Here is a 15,367-nt window from a genome sequence, read left to right on the forward strand (position 1 = left end):
TTGTGATTTGTATCGGCTTTTTTTTGTGTGTTTTTAAACTGGGAAAAACAATGACAACTCGATCCCCTGTGTAGCACCACAGGTCTCTGTAGCACTCTGAGCACACCTGCTCCTTTTCTAAACAGGAATCTCACCCTTTTCTACAGCAACACTGCCCAGGCTGAGCAGAGGCATGGAAGTCGGCTGTGCCTACACAGTAACACTGGGCCAAGGCTTCCAGAATAGAACACAGTAAAGTATTTCTCAAAAAAGATACTCCAGCAAAATTTTGGGACAATCTATCCTTTAGTCTTTTTCTTACCTCCCAAAATAAGTATTAGCATCTTTAGGAGACATACAAAGGCAGAAAAGTAATCTTGCTTGCAATACTACCCTTGAAACGATTACACCCACATGCAGACTACTAAAAAGCAAACAACAGCCCACATAACTGAAGACCTTAATTTCACAAGCCCTTAAGAAGCTTTCTCAGAGACAATCAAAAAAAAAGAAAATGAAACTTACAATGTAGTTTCTCTGGAAAGGGTAAAGACATTTTAAATTAACTCACAGTAGCAGGAGGACCCTCACAATGCCCACTCAAAGTATTCCCACTCCACGACATAAAAACAAAAAAGCCATTAAGGAATTTAAGAGAAAAGTAATTTTATTGTCTACCAAATCACACTTTACTTTTTTTTCTTTTACAAATTCCAAAACAAATGAAAGATTTTTTTTTTAACGTAATATTATGTAAAAACTCCATTTGCCACAAACTACTGTACTCAGTGGAACAAATATATATTTCAGGAGCGTGGCCAATTGTAAAAATAATCTTATGAAATAAACACTGTTCATAAAAATACAGTAAAATGCACTTTTCCCACCTCAATAAATATATTTTAATGCTATTTCCAGTTGGCATTTTAAGCCACCAGAGAGCTCTCAATGAAGAAGTCGCCAAAGTATAAATTCTCCTCATATACTTTTAGAATTATTGCAATAGCATCCAGAAGTGTAAGCATTTTTCTTTCAGTCTTTTGTTTCTAGTTTCAGGGGAATCACAGATAGGAGAAAAGATTTATCTCTAAAAATGTGCTACTCCTATACTGATTCCCATTTTGGAAAGAACGTTTAAGGTTTTCTTCCTTTTCACTAAGAAACAGTCCATAGAACAAACTGTCAAGGACGAATTCTCCAGAAAATTAAAGTCTGTTGTCCAGAGTTATAGTTTTGTTTTGAATCCCTGTGTAATACATTTAAAAATAAAAAATAAACAGTTATGTTAGATAAAAATAGAAATTTTTTAACATCTTTAACAACAAAAGCTAAGATAAAGCGTTTGTTAGAAAAAAGAAAATCTCGCCCTTTTTACAAATCTTGCAAATTTTTTAATCCAAGTATTAACTTGAATTCTAGTTCTGCTTTTCATGCACACACAAAAACACACAATTATACATACACAGATCCCTGATTAAGACATTTTCCAGATGGCTTATTAAAATTTAAAAGTCCATTTCAACCGAAGTCACATTTTGTCTGTCCAAAGCACGTTGTTTCTTCACAAGATGAGTATTTCTCTTCCTTTCCCACGACGTTTCCTTAGAGGTTCTGTCTACTTGTGAATGAATCAGTGTTTTATACATCACAGAGATTGTGACATTAAGTAAAATATTATTATGCCCAACTCAATGAGTGCCTTTTAAAAAACAAGTACACAAAATCAACTCTGTTTCATGGTTGAGGACACGGCTAAGAAGCTGACAACAGGCTTTTCTTTCTTGTCTCCTTCACTTCCACTCATTAGCTGGTTTTTGACACATAAGACAACCAGTATATTTGGCATATTTGACGGAACAGAATAAAAACACAACAAAACAATTAAAACCCTCCGTGACTTCTCAGACTCATTGCATCACCTCTAGCTCTTCCATTTCAAAGTGTGTATTAAAGCTGTTTGCCATGGATGTATGTTCAAAGATCCTGGTCAGGCTTGGTTTCAGAAGCTCCTGCGAGGTATCACTTTTCAGGGCCATGATCTGATCTGTCCTAGGATCCCTTCTGTCATAGTACAGAGCCCACAGCAAAGTAATGGTGAGGATCATAGCCAGGATCTGCGTAACTCCAATAGAGATGCCTAGAAATCTCAGCACTTGCAATTGCTTCGTCCCTCTCAAAAAAGTGTACATTTTTTTACCGCATCCCTAGAAAACAAAAATAGATTAAAAAAACCCAGTCAATATTACTTGGTTTGCAGTTCCCAAGGTTTAGCTCATCCTACTCAGTGCTGGATTTTCTGGTTCCCAAAAATTTATCCCTCACTTCCTTCAAACAATACTTTGAAAGTTATTTTGCCTACTTTTGAAGTGCTTCCATTATGCCATCCTTAAGTTTTCTCACGCAAAGAGACTTTACTGCATGTAACAAGCTGCAAGAGATCTGTGCTGCTCTTCAATTCAGAAATCACTCAAAGTTGATCTGAGTTCGTATCAACTCAATGATTTTTAAAGAAACTCAGCTGGTTTTGTTTAGGTTTTGTTTAAAAGCAATTAAAATTCTCTTTATCATCTTGTTTCTCTCCTTAAATTGAAGATCCTCAAGGTTGTCAATTATTTTAAACTCTTTAGGTTGTTTCTACAAATATCACCATTATTATATCCAAAACTGAAACAGTACTCTAGGAAAGATCTACAGACCCGAATAACCTAATCAGAAAAAGTCTGATGAAAACTACATTAACACATCTTAAGTTGATGTTGCACAGAAATGGAAATTAAGCTCTTTCCAAACCATCAATTCATGCTGTACAATTTCCTCACTAATTAAAGCCAACTAATTACCACACAAGGCTTCAGGAAAGCTCCCAAGCCCTCACAGGGCAGCAAGGATCCACAAAGAGACAGTGACTCTGGGAACTACTGAATAACAGCTGCAAGCACAAGTTAAAATGCTCGTTGCTCAGTAAGGGCGATGCCCAGTCCTAGAGAGAATAAAACCTTGAAAGGAGGTCCCTTTGCTACTCTGAACGATGCTTATTCTATATTCTAAACTTTGCAGGGTTTCACAGCACAAAAGAAAAAAAAATCAAAGGAACACAGACACTGATGGAAAATTCAGAGTAGCAAACTGGATGAAGTAATACCACGAGGCATTGGTCCCAGAAGCAGACATCAGGAACCCATCAAAATGGGCACTGTCTTTAGAATGTTATTTTTTGCATTTATAATCCTTATCACATATTTCTTATGTTTTTTCTTAAGAAAGGAAAGCAATTGATCAAAGCAATGGAATTTGAAGACAGGACATGATAAACAGCACTTTTCAATCATGCTGGAATTCCCCAGAGACAACAATTTCAAATGCTGCAGCCCTGAATGTACTTAACAAAAGGCCCAATTTTTGCCACATACACAAAATTCACACTGCATTCAACAGACTTTCATTTAGGATCTGAAGAAAATTAATGTACTATATGATAACTGTACCAGAGTAAATTAAAGGATCTCAATGTCTTTCCTCATTTCACTATGTCATTTCCTAAACAGACACAGAAGAAAGAGCAAATGTGCATTCTTTGAAATTTCAAAAGAAAAAAAACACATTGTAGCAAAAGCAATGTAATTGAACTTGAGGGGGAACAAAAACTGTCATGTTGGCATCTTCTTTTCTTCACTTAGAAGACAGTTGTAGCTATACTATTTTTCAAATTTGTTTTTAGTTACAGAGAAATCAGCTGCATTTTAGTACTTTTGATAACTTAAAGGAATGAAGGTACATGCAGGTCACAATTTAAAAATGCTCCACCACAGCAATATTCAAACTCAGATCATTTGTTGCCTGGAGAAAACATCCATTAACAGAGAGTGATAACATTAATACCTACATCTCCTGCAGTACAGACACATAACTGAGACAAATTATGCCCAATCTAGATAGACTGTTTCCCTCCATTTAATGATGTTCTTACAGTTCTGATCTCATACAAATTCAAAACCAGTTTCAAAACTGAGAAACACCCTGCCAGCCCTGTTATCTTCACATTCACGCATTTTATTTCTGCTTATGTGACACTTTCATAGTTGGTAGCCTGCAGTTAAACAGTATAAAAATATACTTTCTTTGGCAAAAGTAAAAGTTTGTCACTAAATGGGGAGCTTTTGTTGCCAAGTCAAATATAGTACAAAACTTTGCAGCAATCATTCAGAAGAATTAGCTTCACATTCCTACAGAGCTAAGGATTAAAGCCATTTTATACTTTCAGTTTTAAAGTGGGAAAAAAGAGTGTATTTCTGATTTACTGCAACATCACAGAATAAGAACTTGAACTTAAATAAGGCACTTCTCAGAGCAGAAAAGATAAGCCCTCAACATAATCAACAAATCTTCTGTATACTCAAATTTTGAGTATACTCACAATTATATTTTTATTTATTGAAAACAAATTTTAATATTAAAAATTAAAACAAAACCAAAATTAAAACAAAATTAATTTAACTAAAACAAATTTTGAGTACTCAAAATTATGCTAGAAAACAAAAGAAAATATTGAACATGCAAGTTTGATGTTTTTGAAGATATCAACTCCTACCAATCATTTTATCCAGGCTGCAGTTCCCCACCTCAAGATGGGCTCAGACCACAACAGACTGTCATCTTCACACTTCCCTCACAGTCATGCTCTAAGATCAGTCTGTTCCATGAACTGCACCAACGGTGAAGCTCATCAGAATAAAAGCAATCCAAGGAGACTAGTGCATTTGAAAAACAGCTTTTAAAATCACACAGGGAAAAATATGATTCCTGCCAAAAATACTCTCAAGCAGAACTATGTCACCTTTCTTTCTGCAAAAATTAAACTGTGAAGGATTCCAACTTAGACTACAAAAAGCTCTGAGTTTCCAGCAAAAAATTACAGCACAGTTACAACAAAAAATATTTATCAATCCCAGACAAACCAAACTTCGGTTTTCTGAAGTACTACAAAGAATTTTTCTGAAGTACCAGAATGGACCTGCCAAGCATTTACATAAGCCAATTTTAGGCTAGCAAGGCTAATCTTATCAGGCTCCCTCTCAAACCACCAGACTACGCAAGTTTGTTTTGAATCAGTTTCTAAAAACGCTTTTTTTCCTTCAGCTCTCCAAAGCAGAATTTAGGCAGATTAGCCTTGGAAGTTTTGCATGATACTGATAAACTTATTAGCAAGTATACTGCAAGAGTCTGTGAGACAACCCACAGGCAAGCAACATGGAAAGAAATGTTTTGCCAAGCAAATCCTGTACATATCTCTAAGAGAAATGAAGTATTTTTGTGGCTGGTACAACAGAATACAGCCTGTCCCTTTTTGGAATGGGTTCTGCCGTAGAGAACCAAAAAATAAATTTTTGCCAAGTACCGAATCCACCCAAAATGCTCTCTGGTACAGCAGGGGCGGAACAACCATAAATGTACCCTTCAGGTTTCTTTTAGAAAAAAAGCCACTTAGCCTTTCTTTTTATCAAGTAGGTCTTAACACAGCCCTTATGTCCTACATAATAATTATCTTTGGCTATTAACTTTCTCCAAGGAGAACCAAAAGAATTTGAACATATGAAGTGTTCAGAGAACCACTTTCCTGGAATATGGTTGTGGGCATGAAATGTTAGCAGAAGATATGACACAAGAAAACCTTGCACACTTGACACTCCAGTGACTAGTACCTCTCAAATTTCTGAGCTTCCTGTGCTCAAAAAGCAGTTTTTCATTGAGTGACACTGCTTACATACTCCTGCCTTTTCACATAAGTACGAAAGATGCATGGGGCAAATGAATGTTCTACAGTTTCAATATGTTTACACTTCTTGAGGGCTCTCTGTAACAGACTTGGTCTGTGTGGTATTAACAGTGGCAATGGTATTACAAAAAACAACCATCACTGAAGAGTGAGCCACAATTTTTTCTTCTTCAAGAATACTACTGGCAGGCTGTATTCATGCTCAATTAGATGCTGCTATTTTTTGGTCTGTGGTTGGTCCAGCTACCTGTGAGAGTTTATTCTTTTTCTGTCAAGTTATGAGAAAACAAGCACTGATAAACCAGAACTCTGTCCTTGAAAGGAGCATCTTGTATAAACTATACTTAATTGGTACCTCTCTATTGGTTGACGGCCTTTCAAGGGCACTCGAAGGAGAAAGTGAAGAGGAGAGTGATGAAGTACGCCCCCAGACTCATTTAGAAAAGATCCCCTGAAGTATAGCACGCAAGCGCGTGGGGAATTCCAAAGCACACAAGCATGTGCAGAAGAGGCACCACTTACATAACGTTGGGAGGGACTGAAGGCCTCTAGCTGGGCGGTGCTGACCACACCTGCCCAGGTAGACATCATCAATTAATTGTATAAAAAGCAGATAGCTCATGCTGGAAGTAGGCAAGCTTCACATCAAAGGACAACATTGCCTTTTGCAGGGACGCCCGCTATCTTGTGAGCCTGCCGACTCTCCGAGAATGCAGCTTTTGCTATGGGTAATTCTAGGCATTCTGGGTCGGTAAGATAACTTCATAAGCAACCTGGGTGACTGGGGGAGTTGTACTGAGGGCTTATTTTTCTCCTCCTTCTTCTCTCTTGGGTTTTTTCGTTTTGTTGGCCACCTCTTGGTAATAAATATTGGTTTCGTTGAGTTTTCAAAGGCATATGGTTTCAGTTTCAGCATCCTTCTGAACTCTCCCTGTCACGCAGGCCCCAGAAGAAGCCTGAATGGTTTTCCTATTCAGAGACTGACACCTCTAAAGAGTAACCAGTGCTGTCAGTGGTGTGAGCCTTGCCAGAAGGCAAGAGAGGTTCTACAAATAGCTGGTGGAAAGAAAATAGCCTCCACCGCTGTCTTTAAGGTTCCCTAGCAAAGACTGGCCTTCTGAGGCACCTGCCTTTCGGTAGCTCTTCCTAATGGAAGCACACCACCTCCTAGGATGGATGTCGGAAAGTCCAGAATAGATGATATAACTTCTCTTCACAGAGTCAATACCATACAAATTCATTTCCCCAAAACTTGTTTGGTTTCTGGCAATAGCTAATAATCATTTTGGTTTGTTTATATAGCCAATCTCCCCTGCTTCAGAGGTATTGCTCCACAGCTCCTGAACAAAAGCCATGTAACCGATTCTTGTAAGAAAGGGTCTTGAACAGCGTAAAAAAATGGGACAAAATAAAACTGTTCTTTAGGTACTCTTCCACAATGCAAAGCTACACCATCCACTGGAGAAATGTTCATGCTTCAGCACCTGAAAGCACACTTCTCATGTCCATCCTCCTTCCTATATTACTCTAAAAGCAATCAAATGAAGAATGCATCTCTTGTCAGATCCTCATAACTACCTGATTGAGACATGCCTTTTGTTGCTGTTGGACTATCTGCACTATTGGTCATTCTGCTATTACTGAATGCACAATTAAAAGTCTTCAGAGGTCTGTTAGCACTAAAAAATGGTAGTAAGCAAACCAGTCTTCAGAAAAACATGACTTTGGACAATATTTATGTGAGAACTGAGTTTTAGTAGAGAGTGTATTTATCTTTTTTTATAATTTTCACTCTAAGAACAGTAATGACTTGCTACCATGATCACCTCCTTTGAGTTTAAATAGGTCCTCTCCTGGTTTTAAGGTGCTTTTTTTGTAATTCTTTTTAAATAATCATACTGTAATGCAGTAGAGAAAAAGAACATTTCCACAACAAGTTTCTATGCGTGCTCAGAGTACAACTGAATTACCTGCCTCCTGGCATAAGACCTTTTATCAAGAGCGCTCTCATCTTCCTAAGAAATTCTCAATAGCTTCCTTCACTATATATTTCACTAGAGTACTCTTACACTTACCCTACATTAGTTTAATGGGCTGGAGCCTAGACATTACATCACAATTAATTTTTAACTTTTGGATTAAAGCAAATTTGAACTCCAACTAACCGATATAAAATAAATACCTCAATGTTTAAGCACATCTCAGACGTTAACTGCATTGCCATTAACTTATCTCACTCCCAGGCAAGGGTGGGTAGGTCCATCTGTCCTTCCTTCAGCATTAATAATAAACATAAACACAATAAACACTTTCCATAAACACAACTACTCTACAAACAAATTACTCTGTTGCACTACAAATTCAGAAAATTACTGTATCAGGAAGAATGCACAAAGCCTTCTGAAATATTAATACTTTTCTTCCTACCTCCTGATAAAGGTCACTGAGATCCTCATGATGTGCCTGCTTAGAGCATCCTGGGAACTCTCTGACACAACAGGAGTCAGGTGGCCAGTCCAACTCTGTCATTTCCAGCCAGTCTGTGAAGTACACCACGCCACAACATTTAAACTGCAAAGGAAGGATTAGCCAAGATCAGCAATAATGATGTTACTTCTTCATGAAACTAGGTCACCAAAAAAGCTAAATAAATTCCTAACACCAACTTCTAAAATATGTACATAGAACTAAAAGTATCTACAAGATCTTCTATGTATATTGTTTTGTTGTACTTTTACATAAAAGCAACATGAAAATTTCAAGGTAGTGACCAATGAATACCTCAGAAATAGTCAATGGAATGGCTCTGTCCATTAAATCCCAATTGCTTCCTCAAAGGATTCTTCACAGAAATTGTCCTGTCCTGGAATTCTCCTATCCTTACTACAAGGAACTAACTCATGGTAATTTCATGCCAAAATGGTGACCAATGGACAAGTATACCAGTGGCTGAAAGAAATAGTATGGAAAGGTCTTACTAGTGAGGACTATTCCTGCAAGGATACAACTATGGACACATCTGTTGAAAACCAGAAAAAGCACAGATTTACCTGAATACAGATGTGAGAAACCGAAAGTAATGCCTTGAAACAACTCAGTGTGTGGGTGAGGGGGCAGATCAAGTTCTGCCAAGGTGGGATGGTGCTCTGCCTCAAAACCCTGCCTCCTTGAATGCCTTTGGTGCAGCTGTCAGTCACTGGCACATGGGGAGCACTGCCCCACACCACACCCCCTGGAGCCCCTAATCCAGCCCCAGAATGGCCATTTGCCATTGTCACACACCCCACACTGCACCCCCAGGGGCCCCTAACCCAGATCCCAAATGGCTGGCACACCGGAAGCCCCACTTGGGGTTGGGGAGGGGGTGGGTGGTCACAGGAGTCCAGAGCAAATAAAACCAACACCATGAGGCCTCCACGTGGTCACAGCCCTATTACCCTTGGATTTGTAGTAGTTGGTGCTACCGTGGTCCTAAGGCAATAGGTATAATTCTTTATCTCTCTCTTTTTCTTTACTTCTAATCCCCTTTTCTTGATATTTGGGTAACTTAAACCTGGATGGGTTGGAATTTGCTAAGTCAGTGCTTTGTGAAATGCTTTCTGACTGAATGCGTTCTTTAAACTTTTGCCAAGTTCCCTTATTTTCCAAAGTTTGCCAGTAAAAGTGTGTTATTTTGACCTCCTGAAAACATTGCAGTGTTTTTCCCACGCGTGACCTGAAGGTATAAATGAACCTAAGGCCCTTTTAATAAATCCATCAGACAGGTTTTGGGACTCTGTATCTTTATGATGTAAAACCCCTTTGATGAGCTGGGGTCTTAAAACAGAAAAAAAAAAAAAAAGGAAAAAATAGATTAAAGTGTGAGCAAAAAGGTATAGAAATTGCAAATGCTAAAAGGAAAACAGAAAATAACAGGAAAGGGTATCACACTAAAGCAAATACTCCAACAGAATCAACCATAAAAGTAAGAAGTCTGGTTGCAAAGCAGATCAGTCGTAATTGGCTATAAAAACCAGCAGGACTAACAAACTGTCTTCTCCTCTGCAAAGCACACCCAGAGATTTAAAGCCAAATGACCAGTCTACCACTTTCATATAGAAAAGGGATAAAGCAGTTACATTAGATTTGGTTTGGAATTGGATGCAGACTTGACATGACTGAAAAGAAGTATTGCTGCAGAAACAAGATGCCTTTTTTTTTTCTGAATGCCCTCCAGTACCAGCCTGAGTGTAAGTCATCCTCTGGTTCCTTTGATCCATGGGCTTGGGAACATATTTGCCCCCCTCCTTACCCACTTCAGAGCCAGTCCTGTATTCCACACCACTCCTTGGTCACAATCAAGCAGATCAGTGCCCAGACTGCTGGCACCCACTGTGCCCTTGACCTTACCAGTCCTCTTAAAAATCTCACTTCTTCCTTCTTTACCACAACTTTAAAGTCTCTGTTTTTATTAGTTCGTTAGTTCCAACACAGGACTTTAAGGAAAGCTCAAGCTTTGGCTCCTCACTGTAATTGCAAAGACCATGTCATTAAACTTTCTTTTCTTACTCTCAAATCTTTTCTTCCCCCACCCAGCTCTTCTTTCCTGACTTCAGTTGACCCTTACCATCTTCCTTAGCATAGTCACAAGTCTGGTATTAGACCACCAAGAGGGTTGAGGGAAAACACATTTCCCATCTGTCTCAGATGTTAAAAGACACAGAAGAGAGAAAACCAAGTTGATCAGGGTTGAATCTTTGGTAACAGAACTGTAATCACAATTTAGCTGACTGAAGAAGGGCCACAAGCAAAGTGCTCATTCAGGAATAAAGCACATGCCAGGCTCATAAATACAGCATCTGAGTTATGAGTGGACACAATATCAAGAAGAGTCCATTAATTAAGTAGAATCTGTAAAAGAGGTTTCTCAAATGTTCACTTCAAACTTTCCCCAAATCATTCATCTGGTCAGAGATGGAATATAGAAAATCTAACTTCTAAAACAAAGTTTTTCTACCCTAGAAAAGTTATGGCATAGTTGAAATTTTGTTACTAATATTCATATTATAACCAGCCATTATGATGACACCACAACAACTATGAGGATAAGACACAGTTTTTAATTTATCCAATCTATGCATTTCAACCAAGATACAGTACCAGCTCTATTCAAGGAAAATTGATTGAGACCATTTGATTATATTATCTCAGGTACAGAACAGATATAAACACTCTACCTGCACATGAAGAATTACTCAGTTTCACAGAGCACTTGAATGGCCAGAGCAGAGAACAGGGTGGGGGTATGCTGGTGTTTAACCTCTTTCTTTCAGGTTTTAGTATAAATACAGACGAATCAAGTGCTGCCAGGAAATGCTTAAATAAACAGGAAATCTGTGCAACATTGATAGATTTCAACATTTCAACAAGAGCAGCACAATGACAGGCATTTAAGGAGTTCTCTTCCTGCATGTGAGTTATATTTGGAGTTAATGGGTTTTACCTTGGGCGATTTCATGTTTCTGTAACATAATACTTCATTCTTTAAAAAAAGTTCTGAATTTTAGTAGGGTAGAGGGCAAAGCTGTGAATACACAAGGAAGCTTTTTGGTTTGTTTCTGACCCCCCCCAGTAAAAGGAAATAAAAACCCTGATCATTTTCACAAACCTCAACCAAAAAGACAGTGTAGGCATCTTTATGAAAACTTCCTTTTCCACTCCTTTCCAGCTAAACACATATCTTAACCATGACAGCTTGATGAAAAGAAACTAACAGAGCCTACAGGAAGGGGAGCACAGTTTAATATTAAAACCACGCATTCATTTTACTTATTTTGCAGATTTTTAATTTTATATACATCGTATCCTAAAATGCTACAGTAATCCTAAAAGGTGTTGATGTCCTAACCTTGCTGGCAAAGGAGAAGAGAGTGTTAGCAATTTAACTGAATTTAGTGACATTTTTCTTTTGGTGTTTAAGCATCTTTAGGGCATATAAAAACTAAAGAACTGGATATCAAGTGATGTTAAAAGATACCATCACTACACAGTGTTTCATATGAAATTAACTTTTCACTTAAAACCAAACCTCTTCCTTTAGCAGATAAGTAACACTTACTGAGCATGTATTACTTCAGTTCATGAATTACTGTCATCTTACCTCCCTCTGGAAGAAATTCCAAGCATGGGTCAGCCACTGGTACCTAGGTAGGCCATAATTGGTCATCCTGGCTTTCAGTGTGATCATATCAGACCACTGCACTGGAACCTGGAGCAAGGAAAGATAAATGATTCACACAATGGATCAATAATCTTGTGGTTCCAAATCCACAAATTCCATCTATTTTGTGATCTTTCCAGTGCAATGACCAACATAACGCTGTATACAAATAAAACAGGAAAACAAGTGTTGCAATTTTTATGATACTAATACTTCACAAGCTTTTCTTAAAATATCAGGGAAAAGTTATTTGTTTCCTTTGCTTACAAATTAATCTACACTGAAAAAGGAGTTACGTTTCGGAGAGATTCAGGGACAGTTGGGTACAATTTGGTTATACCATTACCACATTTTTTTCCTGGCATGAAACTTGAACTGAGTCCCATCCAAGTCATCAGGGATAGCATTTGTCTGCCCCAGTTTAGGTATCTCCCTGGTGTCTTCTTAGTCAAGAGAAAGATACAGGCAGCTGAACAGGGCAATTGATCTCAAGATAAGTAATTTATACAGAGCAGATGCACCACTGCCTTGAAGTCTCAAATCCACTTCACTGTCTAAGGTGACAAACTTAGATCTAAATGTCTAACTTCTACATATATAAAATTAATTGCAAGGAATTCTACCCTAAGAGTTTTTTCAGTGATTTTCTGGCTTGGTCTGGAGTCCTGTATGCAGGTATCCTTAACATGCTCCGTTTCAGTATCTTACTCAAGAACAGAAACAAGGAAATGCAGACAAGGCTCTGTGGTCTTTTTTCTTCATACACACTCAGTCTTGTAAATCTTGAAATTTACAAATAAATACTTCAAGGATTCTTGAAGTATTTTTCTTTCAAATTTGACTACTCAGAAGTGAGGTGCTGGTGCTCTCCATTGTCCGAATATGACACGTCAGCAATTCGTTACAAACAACAGAAGCAAGTGCTATGGCACCAGGCATGCAATGCATTTAAGAATCAAGATTAGAACCTCACTTCCGTTCAGCTGCACAAATTTCAGTGTGCCAAAACAAAACAAGTTGCTGAAGACTGCATTGCCCTCCTAGGCACACATATCACTCATGCTGAGTTTTGCCTTGTTTCCATTAGCCTTAACAGTCATGGTGAAAGAAATCGAAATCACAATATCAGCTCTCGCTTGGATGGCAGGGGAGCCCAGCTCCTCTAGCAGTTGTGACTTTGCTATCCTGTTCAATTTGGAGCAAACAGTAAAAGCATTCTGCAAGTAGCAACAAATGTTATCTAATAAAAAAGCCTGATCACAGTATTTCCCAAGAAGCCTGGTCTTCATTGTGCTCTATGCTCTACAAAAACATAGGGACAATCACTGCCTGCCTGAACCCATAAGACAAATAAGAACATGTGATAATGTTTCATTACTGCTATTAAGTTATGCTACTATTTCTGATGCCCTAGTAAAGCTTCATATCATTAATACACTAATAATGTCCCAGAAACTTAACATGCCTTTCATTTAGCAGATTTTTCTCCCTTAAGCGATAAAGTGTTGAACTCACAGTGGTCCACATGAAAAATATGTTAGCAGTAGAGTACCAAAAATACTTTAAAACAGTATCACAGAATCTTTCTATCACAACCATTTACACTGGTCACTATAATAAAACAATTTGGTTTGTATTCAATGCATTTCTCTTTCTTCTACATTGTAAGCTAGCACTCTGCTTTCTTCAGTAATTTGATATTGCTGCAATTAAGCTCATATTTGCTAGAATATTTTTTTATTAGTTTTCATTGTTTGAGTTGAACACAGTCCAAGGTTATGCCTGCAACACGAGGCATCCAACTTCTTTAGGAAATCAATGGGGAAAAAAAGAAAGGTGGAAAAAATGCTAAAGAAGTAAGAGAAGGAAATTAAAAGCAAGGCAAAACAATCTAAACCCCACTGTAGAAAGGCAATTTGAATTCTGGAGGTAAGGAGTGATTTTGCAATCTGTGTGTCTGACTGCTCCAAGGATGAAGGCATATGAGGAGCCACTGAGGTCACTTGGTCTGTTCAGCTTGGAGGAGACTGAAGAGGAGACCTTATTGCAGTTACAACTTCTTTGTGAGGGGAAGAGGAGGGGCAGGCACAGATCTCTTCTCTGAGGTCACCAGTGACAGGACCCAAGGGAATGGCCTGAAGTTGTGTCAGGGGAGGTTTCGGTTGGATATTAGAAAAAGGTTCTTTCACCAGAGGGTGACTGGGTGCTGGAACAGGCTCCCCAGAGAAGTGGTCACAGCACCAAGTCTGACAGAGTTCAAGAAGTGTTTGGATGATACTCTCAGGCACATGGTATGACACTTGGGGAGAGTCCTGTGCAGGGCTAAGAGCTGGACTCAATGATCCTTGTGAGTCCCTTCCAACTCAGCATATTCTGTGATATTCTGCAATTATGTGAGCTAAGGACATTGATGCATCTACTAAACAGCTTCCTATCAGCTCATATACACAGTGGTGCACAATATTAGATGCCTGAGATGCATTTGTTTGACTATACACCAGTGCTCTTCTGTAGTGTGTAGAAACACAAAAACTAGAGATGCTGGTTTGATTTTAACATAAATTTGTAAAGTTCGGTCTGCCATTGAAATCTACTCACTCATTCTTCTAATGATTATCAAGGCTTGATCAATTCCTAAGTAAGCCAAGAACGCACACTGGCTTTTCAATCTTGTGGGTGGAATAAATTAGTCATGAGGCCCCACTTCATGCTGAGAGCTATCATGAGCTGGAAGGAAAATTGTTTATGCAAGGACTCTTAGAGCAACTTGTCCACACTCCAAGGAGAGCCCATACGGAAACAGCAGAGGCGGTTATGCCTCAGTGACATTTCTGACAACGTCACCCATCCACCTACACTAATGCCAACTGATTCTCTGAAACCCACCAGGGGCCCATGTGATTTCATGCTACACTGAAAAAAACATGACATCAAGTCACCCTTATGGGTATAAGAGGGAGTCTTCTTATCTTTATCAAGTAGAGTAGGTGGAAGCATGTTCTAGGGAAGTGACCTGCACAGGTATGAAAGAACCACTGAAAAACAACTGTGCTCTTCCAGACTGCCACATTCCCTATGGGTCTTAGCAGCAAGAAACCCAGCTGTACCCCACCTTATCACACAAAAAGCAGTATTGTTAGGACAAAGAGAATAATAGTGAGAAATCAGATAAAAAGAGAAAATAAAAAAAAAAAACAACAACAGCAAAACAACAACAACAACAAAACCTCAACACAACCCAGTATTTCAGGGGATAAGGAAAGAAAAAACATATATATACAGGGAGAGAAGAAAAAAGAAAAAGAAAAGCAAAAAAAGAGTATCTGGGTTCGCTGTGACCCACTGCAGATGATGGTGGCATGGAATTCAGCACTGCTTACTTTAGCAAAGGGATGCAAGGACAGCAGTGTTTTCTT

General features: G+C 38.5%; 1 protein-coding gene and 1 long non-coding RNA gene across 12 annotated transcripts in view; both read right to left on the minus strand.

The window, feature by feature from the left end:
• The window catches only part of LOC127474598 (uncharacterized), a 702,069-nt gene that overhangs the window by 584,843 nt on the left and 101,859 nt on the right, over positions 1 to 15,367 (minus strand). The gene's annotated exons all lie outside the window — the stretch shown is intronic.
• Positions 628 to 15,367, minus strand: part of TSPAN12 (tetraspanin 12) — a 52,603-nt gene continuing 37,863 nt past the window's right edge. For all 11 annotated transcript variants that reach the window (XM_051795511.1, XM_051795512.1, XM_051795515.1 and 8 more), the window contains 3 exons: positions 11,892 to 11,999; positions 8,180 to 8,323; positions 628 to 2,183 (listed from right to left, as the gene is read on the minus strand). In XM_051795511.1, coding sequence (XP_051651471.1) covers positions 1,887 to 2,183; positions 8,180 to 8,323; positions 11,892 to 11,999 — 549 coding nt within the window. In that variant the 3' untranslated portion in view covers positions 628 to 1,886. The remainder of the gene's footprint in view (positions 2,184 to 8,179; positions 8,324 to 11,891; positions 12,000 to 15,367) is intronic.

The sequence above is a fragment of the Manacus candei genome, unplaced genomic scaffold (assembly GCF_025592945.1).
Source record: "Manacus candei isolate 608988 ecotype Guabito, Panama unplaced genomic scaffold, ASM2559294v1 h1tg000043l, whole genome shotgun sequence".
NCBI lineage: Eukaryota > Metazoa > Chordata > Aves > Passeriformes > Pipridae > Manacus > Manacus candei.